Raw genomic sequence first — 17,995 nt, 5'->3', positions numbered from 1 at the left:
CCGGATGCTCTTCCTCCATTTAGGGCAGTCTTTGGCCAGAGCCTCCCAGGTATCAGTGGGGATGTTGCACTTTATCAGAGGGGCTTTGAGGGTGTTCTTGAAACGTTTCCGCTGCCCACCTTTGGCTCGTTTGCCGTGAAGGAGTTCCAAATAGAGCGCTTTCTTTGGGAGTCTCGTTTCTGGCATGCGAGCAATGATCTAATTGAATGGCAGAACAGGCTTGAGGTGCTGAATGGCCTACTCCTGCTCCTATGTGCGAGCCTGGGCCACGGGTGCCAGGTGAGTAATTGTCTGTAAAGGGCATCACAGCCAAGCTTACTCATGTTCTCTTTCTAGCAAGAATCACTGGATAGTGATCAGGAGCAGGAACCCTGGTGGATTTTTCTCCCTCTCTAACCCAGAAGTGTTGAGACCAATTGTAGCAACCCGAATATTAGCTGGACTGAAATCAGCTAACTCAGTACTGTCCAGAAGTCAAACCTGAAAAGCCTTAGGCCCCTCATTAACATATTTAAAGGGCCATAACTCCTGCTTCAGCCATTTGCCCAAGACAACTAGAAAATGATCTCTGCAAATTTAGCAGTGAGACCAACATCTGTGCAGATTCCAGGAGATAGGTGAGTAAATCGTTAAATTCATCCTTATTGTGGCCCTTTACCTCTTCAATATCTAGGGTTTGAATGCCACAATTTCCATCTTTATAGAATCATAGAATGGTTACAGCACAGAAGGAGGCCATTCGGCCCGTCGAGCCCGTGCTGGCTCTCTGCACGAGCAGTTCAGCTCGTCCCACTCCCCGCCCTTTCCCCCTAGCCCTGCAGTTTTTTTTCCTTCAGGTACTTATCCAATTCCCTTTTGAAAGCCACGATTGAATCTGCCTCCACCAGCCTCTCGGGCGGTGCATTCCAGATCCTAACCACTCGCTGCGTAAAAAAGTTTTTCCTCATCTCACCGTTGGTTCTTCTGCCAATCACCTTAAATCTGTGTCCTCTGGTTCTCGACCCTTCCGCCTTAAGTCATTTTTTTTTTTAAAGAGTTCAAGTTTTATTTCTTGAAGGCACAGGATATGATGTATCTGTAAAGAATGATCTTTTCCTCCAGTTGGGGTGGGGTCATTGTATTTTTGCCACAGCTGGTTTATAGAACATTGAGTCCCCATTTCCACCAGCATCTTTGTCCCAACAAGCGGAGCTATTTTAGTATGTGACTCTCACTATATCACAGGTTGATGTCAGCCTTAACTTCCTACTAATACTCCATGGCGCCTAACAGAGCCAGTTAGACTAGACTTTCTATAGGCTGGAATAGCACATTTCCAGAATTTAGTTACAATTATAATCGCATGAGTTACATGTGAACAATAACGTATAGGAAATAGATAATTATCCACCTGCCATCTCAAACAAATCCTTCAGGAAATTATTCATTGTTTAGCAAGGTTATCAGAATCCGTGTTATAATTATCTAGAACATGTTGAGACTGTGCGGCTATTAATATTTCCCTCAACTACAGTAAACAGCCAATAATGGAATTCCTCACAATGTCTTCACCAAGTGGGGTTGTGCTAATTTAGGCAAAATAAGTGTAAATATGTATGGCAAACAGTGTAACTATATTGCATTACATAGTATTTACAGCACAGAAACAGGCCATTCTGCCCAACCAGTCCATGCCGGCATTTATGCTCCATGCGAACCTCCTCCCATCTTTCCTCATCTAAATCTATCAGCATAACCCTCTATTCCCTTCTCCCTCATATGCTTATCTAGCTTCCCCATAAATGAATCTATACTATTTGTCTTCCATATTCTCACCACTCTGGGTAAAGAAGTTTCTTCTGAATTCCCTATTTGATTTCTTAGTGACTATCCTATATTGATGGCCTCTAGTTATGCTCTTCCCCACAAGTGGAAATGTTCTCTCTGTTTCCCCTCTATCAAAACCTTTCATAATTTAAAAAACTAAAAATGAGGTCACCCCTCAGCCTTTTTTCAAGAGAAAAGAGACCCATCCCGTTCATCCTTTCCTGATAGTTATAACCTCGCAGTTCTGGTATCGTCCTTCTAAATCTTTTTTGCACCGTCTCCAGTGCCTCGATATCCCTTTTTATAATATGGCGACCAGAACTGTACACAGTACTCTAAGTGTGGTTCAACCAAGGTTTAATACAGGTTTAGCGTAACTTCTCTACTTTTCAACTCTATCCTTCTAGAAGTAAACCCTTCAAATAAACTATGAAGTACTCCCAGTTCGAATAAAACATAGACAGATACAAAGAAAGCCTCCATCTACTCTGACGCAACCACATGCCTACCCAATCTCAGATGAATACCGACCCCCACCTCATGAACCAGTCTTCATTTCTCCATTTCCCACATCAACCATTTTGTGGCCTGTCAAATGAGATGACCAATTTAGCACCATTTGTGTCAAATTCGGGGCAGTTTTGTGCTGTGGGCTTTGCACTCTGTGTAGGAACAGGATTAAGATAGCCCAAATTGTGTTCATATAGGACCCTCAATACCAGCAGAGTGGAGGCTTTCCCCCCCATCAGTTTGGGGTGCATTCAGTCCCACATCCTAGAGGTGAGAAGAGGACTGAGTCTAAGCTCACGACACTAAACAATCTTTAGGCTTTTTAAAAATGCTTTATACTTCACCAGCATAGGTGCGGACACGATGGGCCAAATGGCCCCCTTCTGTGTTGTAATTTTTCTATGACTCTATAGTGTGCTTCTTAGATATCCACGATGATTCAACAACTGGAGTTCCAGAATAACCAACAGGGATAGAGGCCAAGCTCGAAGAGATAACTACTCTTTACCATGGCTAATTTCCCTCGCCCCCTTCCATGTTTAGATATAATAGCCCCTCTAAAGGGAGTCTTTGCCTCTTCTGCTTTACAACTATCTGAGCACTACTAATGGTGTCTATGAGGATGCACACATTCCGCACTAGTGAATACTATTGGGAAATTTTAATGCCATGTTCAGGGTGGTCATTATTACTTTTTTTAAATTCATTCACTGGATGTGGGCATCCCTGGCTAGGCCAGCATTTATTGCCCATCTCTAACTGCGTGGCTTCCCATTTCAGGGGGCCATTAAGAGTCAACCACATGACTGTGGGTCTGGAATCACATGTAGGCCAGTCTGGGTAAGGACAACAGATTTCATGTCACCATTATTATACTAGCTTTTTATTCCAGATTAATTTTTATTAACTGCATTTAAATTCCCCAGCTGCTGTGATTCGAACTGAGGTCTCTGGATCATTAGTCCAGGCATCTGGATTACTAGTCCATTAACAGAATCACTATGCTACTGTTCCTGATAGGGTTAAGTAAGAATCTGTTTACTTAATAATTTCTGAATCTCTTCAAACAGGCAATCTTCAGAGAGGAACAGAAGCCCTGGAAGATGGCAGTGAGTATCTAACACCACTGTATTGCTTAGTAGAGAATTGGTATATTGAGATTTCTTTTCCATTTTTGGATACACTTTCTAGCATTGATAATGGCCTGGATTCACTAGTCCAACAACAACAACTTGTATTTATATAATGGCTTTATATAGCAGCTGTAACATAGTGAAACGTCCTAAGGCGCTTCACAGGGGAATAAAAATTTGACACCGAGCCACATAAGTAGAAATTAGCACAGGTGACCAAAAGCTTGGTCAAAGAGGTATGTTTTAAGGAGTGTCTTGAAGGGGAAAACAGAGGTAGAGAGGCAGAGAGGTTTAGGCAAAGAGTTCCAGAGCTTGGGGCCTAGGCAACAGAAGGCACGGCCACCAGTGGTTGAATGATTATAATCAGGGATGCTCAGGAGGGCAGACATCTCGGGGGTTGTGGGGCTGGAGGAGATTACAGAGTTACTCCAGGTAGATACAGAATGAGGCAATAGTGTGTTAGCATTAGCACCGAAAAGATTCAGCCAATACTGTGTTGAGAAGGATGGACCATGTTGTTGCTCACCCACCACCACTCTAGAGACGTTACAAACTCTCTTCAATTACACACTTTTTGGCCAGTAAATATCTAATCTATACTGGCACAAACAAGTGGTGAAGATAGTCGTAACGATTGGTGGAAGAGTGAGAATCTTCAAGAAAACTCAATCCTACCCAGTGGCTCAGTGGGAAGCATCCTTGCTTCTGAGTCAGAAGGTTGTGGGTTCAAGTCCTGCTCCAGGAACTTGAACACAAAAATATAGGCTGACACTCCAGTGCAGTGCTGAGACGTTAAACCGAGGCCCTGCCTGCTCTCTCAGGTGGACGTAAAAGATCCCAAGGCATTATTTAGAAGAGCTGGCGAGTTTATCACTCAACTAACATCACTTAAAAAAACAGATTATCTGGTCTTTATCACATTGCTGTTTGTGGGAGTTTGCTGTGTGGAAATTCGCTGCCACATTTCCTACATTACAACAGTGACTACACTTCAAAAAGTACTTCATTGGCTGTAAAGCGCTTTGGGACAGCTGGTGGTCGTGAACAGCGCTCTGTAAACGCAAGTCATTCTTTACTTGTTCACCATTGGTAACTGCAGTAATCTATGAAGACTAGAATTTTCCAACTTTACATTGTAGCTCTGTTTGACAGAGTAGTTCCATCACTCGGTCTTGGCTATGGAAAATCGGAAGCAGTACAGACCAGAGGACTCGAAAGGGATAACTGGACCATGCCAGCATCCACAACACCAGAGAAATGTGGTCTAGTTGTCAGTCCTCTAAAAACAATAATAACAAAGCAGCATCACCAGAGACCTCTGAGTAGCCAAACTTTACAGCTGATCTTAAAAGCTGATGGCCTATTTGTCTATGTGAGCCATCAGAGTCTGGCCGTGCCCTCACCCATACATTTCCTGCAGGGCTAACTGGGCATTGAGCAGGAGAGGATACCTGACCAATTGTAGTCCTGCATTGCTATCCAGACTGAAATCAGCTATCTACACAGCCCTGAAACTAAGCTGCCACCTTTCTCATCTGTATAGCTCAGTGGCACACAATGCAGCCCAGTTACAAGCTAAGCACCCAAGATGGGACCTTTTAGTTCAGCATAGACGTCATCACGCTGGTCAAGCACCTGCGGTGGAGGGAAAATCGTACAGTCTTCAGGTGAAAGCAGATTAGACAGTGAGTTATATTTGGATTGAAATGTGCAAACATTATTCAGTCCCCATTTTAAAGCCTTCTTTCCATCTTTTAAATACCTATGGCACTTTTTGGAACCAGTAGAAAGAAAAGGAAAGACTTGCGTTTCTATAGCGCCTTTCACGACCACTGGATGTCTCAAAATGCTTTACAGCCAATGAAATACTTTGGAGTGTAGTCACTGTTGTAATGTGGGAACCGTGGCAGCCAATTTGTGCACAGCAAGCTCCCACAAACAGCAATGTGATAATGACCAGATAATCTGGTTTAGTGATTTTTTTTTTAGTGATGTTGGTGTCACAATTTTTGTCTCATAATACTCCTGTGAACTGCCTTCATTACGTTAGAGGCACTATTTAAATACAAGTTGTTGGTTAAGGGACACTGGGGAGACCTCCCCTGCTCTTCTTCAAAATAGTGCCATGGAATCTTTTGCATCCCCGAGAGGGCAGACGGGGCCTCGGTTTAACGTCTCATCCGAAAGACGGCACCTCCGACAGTGCAGCACTCCCTCAACACTGCACGGGGGTGTGTTGATTAGACCATTAAAGATTCTCTACAGGACAAGGCTGAGGAACTGGGCAGTGGAAGGGTACATAAGAACATAAGAGCATAAGAATTAGGAACAGGAGAAGGCCATCTAGCCCCTCGAGCCTGCTCCGCCATTCAACAAGATCATGGCTGATCTGGTCGTGGACTCAGCTCCACTTACCCGCCCGCTCCCCATAACCCTTAATTCCCTTATTGGTTAAAAATATATCTATCTGTGATTTGAATACATTCAATGAGCTAGCCTCAACTGCTTCCTTGGGCAGAGAATTCCACAGATTCACAACCCTCTGGGAGAAGAAATTCCTTCTCAACTCGGTTTTAAATTGGCTCCCCCGTATTTTGAGGCTGTGCCCCCGAGTTCTAGTCTCCCCGACCAGTGTAAACAACCTCTCTGCCTCTATCTTGTCTATCCCTTTCATTATTTTAAATGTTTCTATAAGATCACCCCTCATCCTTCTGAACTCCAACGAGTAAAGACCCAGTCTACTCAATCTATCATCATAAGGTAACCCCCTCATCTCCAGAATCAGCCTCGTGAATCGTCTCTGTACCCCCTCCAAAGCTAGTATATCCTTCCTTAAGTAAGGTGACCAAAACTGCACGCAGTACTCCAGGTGCGGCCTCGCCAATACCCTATACAGTTATAACGTGGCAAATTTACATAAATGAGCACACAGAAAATTATAATGGGGAGCAGTTGATACAGAAAATGCAGGCAGGCACATCATATTCCAGAGGTACATGTGGCAAGTACTGCTTGAAACACGGTCATCATAAATCAATCCTGTTTTGAGAAGCCACACTTAGACTTTGAACTGCATTTGAGTTGTGCAAGCATTCACACGTTGTAAACGACGTCGCTATGCAACACAAATAATGCTTATTGTGACAGTGCTTGGAGAAACTTGTGCAAGCTTTCTTAAAAGTTTGTTTTGGGGTGAGGGGAGCTGAACGAAAAGCGAGAGAGAGAATAATTTGACCGAACGAATGGACAATTGCAACTTGGCTGCTGCCGAGAGGAACCTGCATCTCCGCCAGCTCTGACGTCAAGTAGTCTTTCCCCCCCACACACACAACACATACACACTGGATCGGAGCAAGAAGTGGCTGGGTTTTAACTGCAGTTTCATTAATGCATTAGTTATTTTATTTTTTGAGGGGGGTGTGAGGGAGAGAAGGCGAGGAGAACAAAGCCAGCGCCGCGGTTGCAGCGTGATCTGCTATGTTCCGCCTCGCTGTGCAGGTCCAGCCCCCTGCCGTGTAACTGACCAAGGGAGCTGGGAGCAGGAAGCGCAGCGCAACCGGGAAAAGTCCAAACTAGTGTCTGGGATTGCAGATCGAGACAGGTACTTAGATTCCGGAAGAACTCGAAATTCAGGTTGCTGGCTTTTTGTTGTTGTACCGTTTTCGAAGTTGTGTTACGACACCTTTAAGTCTCTTGTATGTGTGTTTTTTTTTTATATCTGCACACACACTGACTGTAAAAAAGTAACTTCAAGAAAGACCAGCGAGAATTTCCAAAGTTTCCCTCGCAAGATGTTCCAGAAGAGAAATGTTTTCGTGCTGGTGGATGTGCTGTGTGTGATTGTGGGTAAGTGTCTCTTAAAGTTCCCGTGCACTTCAATTGCTTTCCCACTTTGCTGGTAACTTCTGAAACCACCTTATCCGTGGAAAATAGGTAACTATCGCCGCTCTAAATTCGCCTGCATTTTTTTTGTTTTGCTTTGCAATGTTAATCGTGTCTTAACACTGACGATTGGGCCGGTTGTGAGCGCTCTGTGTAAGGGTTCAAAGATGATGCTGCAGGCTTCTAAAGTGGTGAATATAGAGTTTTCTGAATCCCACCCCCCCTCCCCTTCCATCAGCAGGGCGTTAGGCGGAGTGGCTCCACATGTGTTGTTTAAAGGTGCACTCGCACTGCAGGAGTGCTGGCGATGGCAGATTCAGGGTCCTCCTGCTTTCGGCAGTACTTTTTGATTATAAAGGACCCAGCAGCGTGGACAGAGCCTTGCGTTTTTGCAAGCTGCCATGGGGTCCCCCGTTCAAATAACGGAGGCGGATTTCCTTATAAAATGCAAAAAGCAAAAAGCAAAACGCTGCCGATGCTGGAAATCTGAATTTTTTAAAAAAAGAACAGAAAATGCTGGAAATACTCAACAGGTCACGCTGCATCTATGGCGAGAGAGAAACAGAGTTTACGTTTCAGGTCAATGACCCTCAGACCGAAATAGATTTCCTGATGTTTGGCTGTGACAGTTTGATGTTTGTGGTTGGGGTGGAGTCACGTCACCGGCCTTAAGCTACTTTAATACTGGCACGTTTAAAAATTTCTCCGGACTACACTTCCAATGTATTTCGTTGACTGTAAAGTGCTTTGGGATGTCCTGATGTGAAAGGTGCTATACAAAGGCACTTTCTTCGTTGGATTCCTGGATCATGGTGTCCATGAACACAGGCGCTTGCACAACTAAATCTGGCCTCCTTGTGCCCATGATAGAATTATGGACTTGTGGGAAATCAGATCTATGACCCTGTCACCAGGAAGTGCCTTGCCAGTGCTGGTCTTTGGAATCTGATCTGCACAAGGGCCCGGACAATTGAACGGGTGCAGCAATGCCAGCTAAAGCAATGCAAGGAGTTCGCCAGTATCCTGGCTCAGTGGGCAGCACACTTGCATGAGTCAGAAGGTTGTGGGTTCAAGTCCCACTCCAAGGGCCTGAGCACTCAAATTTCAGCTGACACTCCAGTGCAGTGCTGCGGGAGGGCTGCACTGTCGGAGGTGCCATCTTTCGGATAAAGGACCCAGCAGCATGGACAGACCCTTGCGTTTTTGCAAGCTGCCATGGGGTCCCCCGTTCAAATAGCGGAGGTGGATTTCCATATAAAATGCAAAAAGCAAAACACTGCCGATGCTGAAAATCTGAATTTTAAAAAAAGAACAGAAAATGCTGGAAATGCTCAACAGGTCACGCTGCATCTATGGAGAGAGAGAAACACAGTTTACGTTTCAGGTCAATGACCCTCAGAACCGAAATGGATTTCTTGATGTTTCACTGTGACAGTTTGATGTTTGTGGTTGGGGTGGGGTCACGTCACTGGCCTTAAGCTACTTTAATACTGGCACGTTTTAAAAGTTTCTCCGAGGCCCTGCCTGCCCCCTCAAGTGGACGTATTTTGAAGAAGAGCGGGGGAGTTATCCCCGGTGTCCTGGCCAATATTTATCCCTCAATCAACATAACAAAAAAAACATTATCTGGTCATTATCACATTGCTGTTTGTAGGAGCTTGCCTGTGCGCAAATTGGCTGCCACGTTGCCTACATTATAACAGTGACTACACTCCAAAAGTACTTCATTGGCTGTAAAGCGCTTTGAGACGTCCGGTGATCATGAAAGGCACTATATAAATCCAAGTCTTTTTTTTTTTGAATGACTAAAATTGACCGTAAAAGTGACTGGTAAGAGACATTTTATGTATTCGTTCATGGGATATGAGTGTCGCTGGCAAGACCAGCATTTATTGCCCATCCCCAGTTGCCCTAGGAAAGGTGGTGGTGTTCCTCCTCTTTGAACCGCTGCAGTCCGTGTGGTGAAGGTACTCCCACAATGCTGTTGGGTAGGAAGTTCCAGGATTTTGACCCTGAGATGATGAAGGAATGGAGATATATGCCCAACTTGGGATGGTGGTGATTTGGAGGGGAACTTGGAGGTGATGGTGTTCCCATCCATTGCAGCCTTGTCCTTCTAGGTGGACATGGGCAGCAGGCGCATAGGAGTCTGGGAGGTGCAGTCAAAGAAGCCTTGCCGAATTGCTGCAGTGCATCCCGTAGATAATATGCACTGCAGCCACAGTGCACCAGTGGTGAATGGGTTGCCGATCAAGGGGGCTGTTTTGCCCTCGATGGTGTCGAGCTTCTCGAATGTTGTTGCAGCTGCATCTATCAAGGCAAGTGGAGAGTATTCCATCGCACTCCTGACTTGGGCCTTGTTAATTTGGCCTATTTTCCCTTTGTGGCATTTTGGATTTTTGCCTGAAGCTGCAGCAAATCAGCCAGTAATAATACTTAATAGTAGCCACAACTATTTATTACGTCAATGTTATGGAACATGTGTTTAATGGGACCAGGTTTGCAATCCCGTCTTCACAGCTCGTTTACTAGGATTAGTGCCGTGCACCATATTTTCTTGTCCGTTGCACATAAACATAAGCGTGAATGGAAATCTAGCTGTGTGTCTGGCCTTGGGTTTGAACCCCATGTAGACAGATGGGATGAGAGTCTCCTGCTCTTGACATTTGTAAGTGTCAGCTGTGGCTCAGTGGGCAGCACTCTCGCCTCTGAGTCAGAAAGTTGTGGGTTCAAGTCCCACTTCAGGGATTTGAGCACAAAGAAATCTAGGCTGACACTCCAGTGCAGTGCTGAGGGAGTACTGCGCTGTCGGAGGTGCCATCTTTCGGATGAGACATTAAACCGAGGCCCCGTCTGCCCTCTCAAGTGGACACAAAATATCCCCTGGCACTATTTTGAAGAAGAGCAGGAGTGCTATCCCCGGTGTCGTGGACAATATTTATCCCTCAATCAACATAACAAAAAAACGGATTTTCTGGTCGTTATCACATTGCTGTTTGTGGAAGCTTGAATGTGTGCGCAAATTGGCTGCCGCGTTTCCTACATTACAACAGTGACTATACTCCAAAAAGTATTTCATTGGCTGTAAAGTACTTTGAGATGTCTGGTGGTCGTGAAAGGCGCTATATAAATCCAAGTCTTTCTTCCTTTTTATCTCTCAAACCTCCAAGTGAGACCAAGAGTTTGCTATCTCAATTGCTGCTGAGTAGAGATTGGCCGTTTCATCCACTGGGAGTGGAGAATTCAGGTTGGTGCAAGAGGGGGCCCAGTTGAGACTTGAGGTTAATGACACTTTTCTGGGGAAGCTATATCGTTCAGCTTTCTGTGGTATACCTAACCTCGGAGTTTTCCATACTATACAGCCCGCTGAAAGTAGAAAGATCTATAGTGGCCAGGGATGTTTCTAACTTTAAGGGGGGGAGGGGGGGGTGGAAGGAAGTCCATCTACTTCAAGGACTGCCTTTGCCCTCGACTAACCTCCAAAGTATCTTTTTGTCGGTGGATCTTTCACAAGGGTTTGTGTAAGAATTTTCTGACTCAATTAGTTGTTGCAGATCAAAATAGCCCACAAATTCCCAGTTTCACCCACGAAGATTAGGAATGGAAACATTTAATTGCTGGTGTAGGAGGGTTTGAGGGAGGGTTACGGTGGATAATGACACAGCTAACTCCAGAGTATTTGATGCTACACAGTTTACTAGAAGTGGAAATAAATTTGTAGTGCCCTGTATTGAAGTGTCTCGCGTAGAGCTACTGGACTTTTTATGCTCAGAGGCTGCCTTCTTGATTACATAAAAACATAAGAAATAGGAGCAGGAGTAGGCCATACGGCCCCTCGAGCCTGTTCCGCCATTAAATACGATCATGGCTGATCCAAGCATGGACTCGGGTCCACCTCCCTGCCCGCTCCCCATAAACCCTTATCATTTAAGGAACTGTCTATTTCTGTCTTAAATTTATTCAATGTCCCAGCTTCACAGCTCTCTAAGGCAGTGAATTCCACAGATTTACAACCCTCAGAAGAAATTTCTTCTCATCTCTGTTTTAAATGGGCGGCCCATTATTCTAAGATCATGCTATCTAGTTCTAGTCTTCCCCATCAGTGGAAACATCCTCTCTGCATCCACCTTGTCAAGCCCCCTCATAATCTTATACGTTTCGATAAGATCACCTCTCATTCTTCTGAATTCCAATGAGTAGAGGCCCAACCTACTCAACCTTTCCTCATAAGACAACCCCTTCATCTCCGGAATCAACCTTGTGAACCTTCTCTGAACTGACTCCAAAGCAAGTATATCCTTTCGTAAATATGGAAACCAAAACTGCACACAGTATTCTAGGTGTGGCCTCACCAATGTCCTGTACAACTGTAGCAAGACTTCCCTGCTTTTATACTCCATCTCCTTTGCGACAAAGGCCAAGATTTCATTGGCTTTCCTGATCACTTGCTATACCTGCATACTAATCTTTTGTGTTTCTTGCACAAATACCCCCAGGGCCCGCTGTACTGCAGCCTCTCTCCATTTAAATAATAACTTGTTCTTTGATTTTTTTCTGCCAAAATGCATGACCTCACCCTTTCCAACATTATACTCCCATCTGCCAAATTTTTTGCCCACTCACTTAGCCTGTCTATGTCCTTTTGCAGATTTTTTGTGTCCTCCTCGCACATTGCTTATCCTCCCATCTTTGTATCGTCAGCAAACTTGACTACGTTACACTCGGTCCCTTCTTCCAAGTCGTTAATATAGATTGTAAATAGTTGGGGCCCCAGTACTGATCCCTGCGGTACACCACTAGTTACTGATTGCCAACCCGAGAATGAACATTTATCCCGACTCTGTTTTCTGTTTGTTAGCTAATCCTCTAGCCATGCTAATAAATTGCCCCCCAACCCCGTGATCTTGTGCAGTAACATTTTATGTGGCACCTTGTCAAATGCCTTCTGGAAGTCCAAATACACCACATCCACTGGTTCCCCTTTATCAAGCCTGCTTGTTAAATCCTCATAATTCCAGCAAATTTGTCAATCATGACTTCCCCTTCATAAATCCATGCTGACTCTACCTGACCGAATTTTGCTTTTCCAAATGTCCTGCTACTGCTTCTTTAATAATGGACTCCAACATTTTCCCAGCCACAGATGTTAGGCTAACTGGTCTATAGTCTATAGTCTTGCAGCAGATTCACTAAACTCTCTCGATAGATCCCTTACAAGGGGTAATCGATAGTCATGTGGTCTGATTACCCGGCATTGCTAATTTTTTTTAAGCTGTGCTAGTATCCAATTGCTGGAACAAACTAAATACCATTTACGCCACAATGTTTCAATGTTGCGTGACAAATCGGGGCAGAGAGTACAAGAATAAAGAAATCATTCTGAAGTAGCAAAAGACAATGGTTAAGCCACGGTGAGCAGTTTTGGGCACCCCATTATAGAAAGGACATTAAAGTCATAGGACACTGCCGACTTACCTGGATGGGAAACCATTTGAAGAGCGACTTGATATACAAGTCCAAGGAGATTTAAGAGGTTTCGATTGATGAACAGGGTGCGGCTATTCCCTCTGGCTGGTGAGGTCAATGACAAGTGGTCATCAATTTAAGATTGTCACCTTAGCAAGAGGTCAGGAGAAACCTATTTTTCAGTTGTCAGCTGTGGCTCAGTGGGTAGCACACTCGCCTCTGAGCCAGTGGCTTCAAGTCACTCCAGGAACTTGAGCACAAATCTAGGCTGACACAGTCATCATAGGCAGTCCCTCGAACCGAGGATGACTTGCTTCCACGTCAAAAAGTTCACAGGCGTTTCAATGATGGACATAAAATTCCAGGTCCGAACTAAATCTTGAAGGGTGGAAGATGCCTGTGCTTGGATTTTTTTTAACATGTGGTGACCGTTGCACACCAGCCACCACACAGGCTTGACAGAGCTAGGTCTAGGTTCCATAGCAAGGATTAACTAAGATGACTGGAGACCTACTCTGCTGCACGGACCTAGTGCGTGCACACATCGCGGTGTGGGCTGGCCCATGCTGCCCCTGGGCTCTCGCCTCTTCTGGGCCCCGATCACGTCCCTCTACAGCCTCTCCCCGCTCCTTCGCCCCGATCTCACCGCTCCTGATGTACCTGCCCACGCGGAAGGAGCAGCTAGGCTGACACCAGTGCAGTGCTGAGGGAATGCTGCACTGTCAGAGGTTATGTCTTTTGGATGAGACATTAAATCGAGGCCCTGTCTGCTCTCTCAAGTGGATGTAAAAGATCCCCTGGCACTATTTTGAAGAAGAGCAGGGGGGCTATCCCTGTTGTTCTGGCCAATATTTATCCCTCAATCAACGCAACAAAAACAGATTATCTGGTCATTATTACATTGCTGGGAGCTTGCTTGTGTGCAAATTGGCTGCTGTGTTTCCCACATTACAACAGTAACTACACTCCAAAAGTACTTCATTGGCTGTAAAGTGCTTTGAGACGCCTGGTGGTCATGAAAGGTGCTATATAAATGCAAGTCTTTCTTTACTCTGAGGTTTGTTGGATCATAAAATGCTTTACCACTGGGAGTGGTTGAGGCAGTGACTATACCACCTTTTTAAGGGAGACATGAGTAAATATTTGAAACAGAGGAAATATAGAACTCCGGAGCAGAGAGTGGGGCAGTCAGATTAGTTTGGTATTGTTCTTTTAAATTTTTTTTAAAAATGTGCACAAACACAGTGGGCCGAATGGCTTCCTCCTTTGCTGTAAACTTCTGTGGATCTTCACCTCAAATTGCTTCCATCACTGCAAGGAGCATTGAGAGACCCGTAATCACTAGTACCCCACCCTTGTGTTTATATACCTCAAAATGTTATTTCTGCATTCAACTCAAGTTTCAATGGATCAAAATCAATAATTTGGCCGGTGGAATTTTTCACAGCTCAAATGGAGATACAGTAACTCACAACATTTACAATCATGCCAGTGATGATATTGAGAAATATACATTTCATTGGCCTTTCATCTTTTAAAGTGTTGAATCAATAATTGGTGGCGTGACAAATTGAGGCCATAATTTAATTCATGTTATTTGAGCAATGAGGGCTCTGTGAAATGAGCAAAGTCCTGGAGCCTAGCCTGCAGAACTCTAATCGGAATTTTAGCACAGCGTAGCAGTGAATGAGTGAAATTTGCATGCTGTTGAACTCAAGGAATTTTGTTCACTCGGGCTCTATAAGGTGTAGTAGAGGTGGTGTGTGAATTTTTTGTGCAGTGTCCATTTGGACAGTCAACAGCACCCAGCAGTACAAAAAGGGATTTAATAAATCAAATGGCGAAAGTTTTACACTTGTACGAGGTCTCTAACACTGCCTGCTATAATGTTAACCTATCTTGTCCATTCATATAATTTGTTTTGTATTGGTGTCCAATTTTTTTTTAAAGCTGCAACTTTACAGTTGTAGCAGCTGCAGTTTAATAAAAATACAATTTCAAATATTACTGCTTCTTCCCTCGAACTTCATAGAGCCATGAGTTAGTGTTGATAAAATTGTTTGTATAAAAAGGAATGCAGGATGGTCAACCTCACAGTGCTCATTTATTTCCACAGCCTCTTCTGATTGCACTTTAAATGGGGCGGTTTTACCGACAGGAAGATAAAATCTCAACTTCTCATGGCAACTTTCTAAAGCACTGTAACTAAATTGGGTATAGTCAGTTTAGCAGCTGCCCATTATAACAGTCTGATAAAACTGCTGGTATTTTCTTCTGTGTTGGAGAAGCCATGTACTTTTGGGGTAATTTGAATGTCCTTATTGAACATGTACAGTATTCTGACATCTTATCTGAAGTGTGGAGCTTTTTATGGCTCTGAAATATGAACTTGTAGCTCAGGGAGGCATTTTCTATTGATCTTGATTAGATAAAACTGAGAAATCTTTGACATTACTTATGAAGCGGAAACCATTTTGGAGTAACACAAGTCTTCAAAAGGATTTGAAGTAAAACATGTCGGAAATGAGCAGTCGGTCAGTGAGCTTCTGCGATGGTACCTTCACACTTCAGCTGCTGGTTTCAGCAAGGCAGTACCCCCTGTTTACACTGCCTGGCTGGAACTGTATTTCTCCAGACCAGGACAAAGCACTGAGCACGTGTGGTTACAGGTGTGTACAGTCCTCCTGTCCCAGTGATTAAACATTACGTATTTGGGAAAGAACAGGTAGGAACGAATGTGCTCTCAACTTTAATTTAACACCCAAGTAAGTTTCAAAAGTACCCTGGGAGTTTAAGGCACTTCTCAGCACTCTTTAAACAAGGTTTGACACCATGGCATTGTATGGGATATTGAAAGCCCTATCTCCTCTACTAGTTTGCCACCACTTCTCTTCAACTTCAAATTCCAATTCCTGAGTTGTACTGAAAGTTTGACATCTCTTTGACGTTGAAATTGCTTCACAACAAATTCTGAAGTTGCAGAATAGAAGCACTTTGAAAGATGAGAATAGTTTTAAAAAAATTAATTCTCGGGATGTGGGCGTCGCTGGCAAGGCCAGCATTTATTGCTCGCCCCTACTTGCCCTCGAGAGGTGGTGGTGAGATGCCTTCTTCAGTATAACTACTAAGCCAATTTAGAGGGCTGTGGGTTTGGGACCGGGTAAGGGCAGTTGACTTATTTCCCTAAAGGACATTAATGATGGGTTTTACTAGCACCATTACTGGCTTTTTATTCCAGATTTATTTTAATGAATTTCAGTTCACCAACTGCTGTGGTGTGATTTGAACTCCTGTCCCCAGAGCATTTGTCCTGGCATCTGGATTGCTCATTCAGTAACATAACCACTATGCTAGCGTACCCAATAACCTTTTGCTGTAGCCCTTCACTATTGCTATCAGATTTTCAGCATTCAGCTCTCCAACATTTTATTTGAGTTCCCGTGTTTACAATTTTTCATTTGATCCTGTCCAAGGATTTGTGAACCTTTTCGTTATTTCTGACCCTAAGTTATTAAAGACTAGTCTTATGAATATGTCTTTGGCCATGAGCTGCTCTCAGATTGACTCTCAAAGACAGCTTCATAGGGGAGTTTTGCATCCACTGTACTCTTTCAACTGTGTCGAGTATCATAGGCAGTCCCTCGGAATCAAGGAAGACTTGCTTCCACTCATGAAGTGAGTTCTTTGGTGGCTGAACAGTCCAATACGAGAGCCACAGACTCTGTCACAGGTGGGACAGATAGTTGTTGAGGGAAAGGGGTGGGTGGGACTGGTTTGCTGCACACTCTTTCCGCTGTCTGCGCTTAATTTCTGCATGCTCTCGGCGTTGAGACTCGAGGTGCTCAGCGCCCTCTCGGATGCACTTCCTCCACTTAGGGCGGTCTTGGGCCGGGGACTCCCAGGTGTCAGTGGGGATGTTGCACTTTATCAAGGAGGCTTTGAAGGTGTCTTTCTAATGTTTCCACTGCCCACCTTTGGCTCGTTTGCCACGAAGGAGCTCCGAGCAGAGCACTTGGTTTGGGAGTCTCGTGTCTGGCATGCGGACTATGTGGCCTGCTACATAGGGGCTACTTTCAACATTCATTTATCTTAAAGAGTGATCATTGTGCTTTTGAGCAGCAGCAACCACAAATTGCATTTATATAGTGCCTTTAACATAGTAAAACGTCCCAAGGGGCTTCACTGAAATCAAATTTTGTGTCTTATGTGACTCGTTGTGTTGTAAGAAATTTGGGCACGTGACCAAAAGCTTGGTTAAAGAGCTAGGTTTTAAGGAGCGTTTTAAAGGAGGAAAGAGAGTTAGGTATAGAGGTTTAGGGAAGGACTAAGGGCCCAGGCCCTAGGCAGCTGAAGGCACGGCCGCCGATGGTTGAGCGATTTATAATCAGGGATGCTCGAGGCCAGAATTTGAGGAGCGCTGGCATCTCGGGTTGGGGTGGGTGTGGGGGGGTGAAGATGTGGGGCTGAAGGAGATTACAGAGATGGGGAGGGGTGAGGCCATGGAGGGATTTGAAAACAAGGATGAGAATTTTCAAATTGAGGCGTTGCTTAACCGGGAGCCAATGTAGGTCAACGAGCACAGAGGTGATGGGTGAGCGGGACTTGGTGCGAGATAGGACATGGGCAGCCAAGTTTTGGATGACCTTAAGTTAACGTAGGGTAGAATATGGGAGGCCAGCCAGGAGTGCGTTGGAATAATCACATCTTGAGGTAACAAAGGCATGGAAGAGGGTTTCAGCAGTAGATGAGCTGAGGCAGGGGTGGAGTTGGCCGATATTACGGAGGTGGAAATAGGCGGTTTTAGTTATGCCATAGATATGTGGCTGGAAACTCATTTCAAGTTCAAATATTACACCAAGGTTGCAATCGTCTGGTTCAGCCTCAGACAGATGCTAGGGAGAGGGATGGAGTTGTTGGCTCGGGAACGGAGTTTGTGTCATGGACCGAAGACAATGGGAAAGTTGCTTGGCTGAGCTCCTTGGTGTCATTGTTTTATGGTGTTGAATTGCTTTGGCCTAAAAACATGCAAGATTGATGGTTAATTACTGTTCCAATGGAATAATGGGAAGACAATGGCTTCAGTCTTCCCATTATTTAATTGGAACAGTAATCAACCTTCGATCTTGCATGTTTTTAGGCCAAAGCAATTCAACACCATAAAACATTTGCACAATGACACTGTGCATTGAAAGACTACA

The 17,995-nt window shown here is 44.5% G+C and overlaps 1 protein-coding gene across 4 annotated transcripts in view; it reads left to right on the top strand.

Annotated features, from left to right (window-relative positions):
- The first annotated feature begins 6,781 nt into the window (after positions 1–6,781).
- The window catches only part of LOC139228568 (phospholipid phosphatase 2-like), a 119,334-nt gene continuing 108,120 nt past the window's right edge, over positions 6,782–17,995 (top strand). Inside the window, exons 1-2 of one of the 4 annotated variants that reach the window (XM_070859694.1) lie at positions 6,963–7,050; positions 7,194–7,295. In XM_070859694.1, the coding sequence (XP_070715795.1) occupies positions 7,241–7,295 (55 nt within the window). In that variant the 5' untranslated portion in view covers positions 6,963–7,050; positions 7,194–7,240. Of the gene's footprint in view, positions 7,296–17,995 lie in introns of all 4 variants that reach the window. The other 3 variants (XM_070859697.1, XM_070859695.1, XM_070859696.1) reach the window with 3 other exon arrangements.

This window comes from Pristiophorus japonicus, chromosome 18, assembly GCF_044704955.1.
Source record: "Pristiophorus japonicus isolate sPriJap1 chromosome 18, sPriJap1.hap1, whole genome shotgun sequence".
Taxonomy (NCBI): domain Eukaryota; kingdom Metazoa; phylum Chordata; class Chondrichthyes; family Pristiophoridae; genus Pristiophorus; species Pristiophorus japonicus.
The sequence above is the reverse complement of the archived record's forward strand: the minus strand, read 5'-3'. Positions and strand labels throughout refer to the sequence as shown.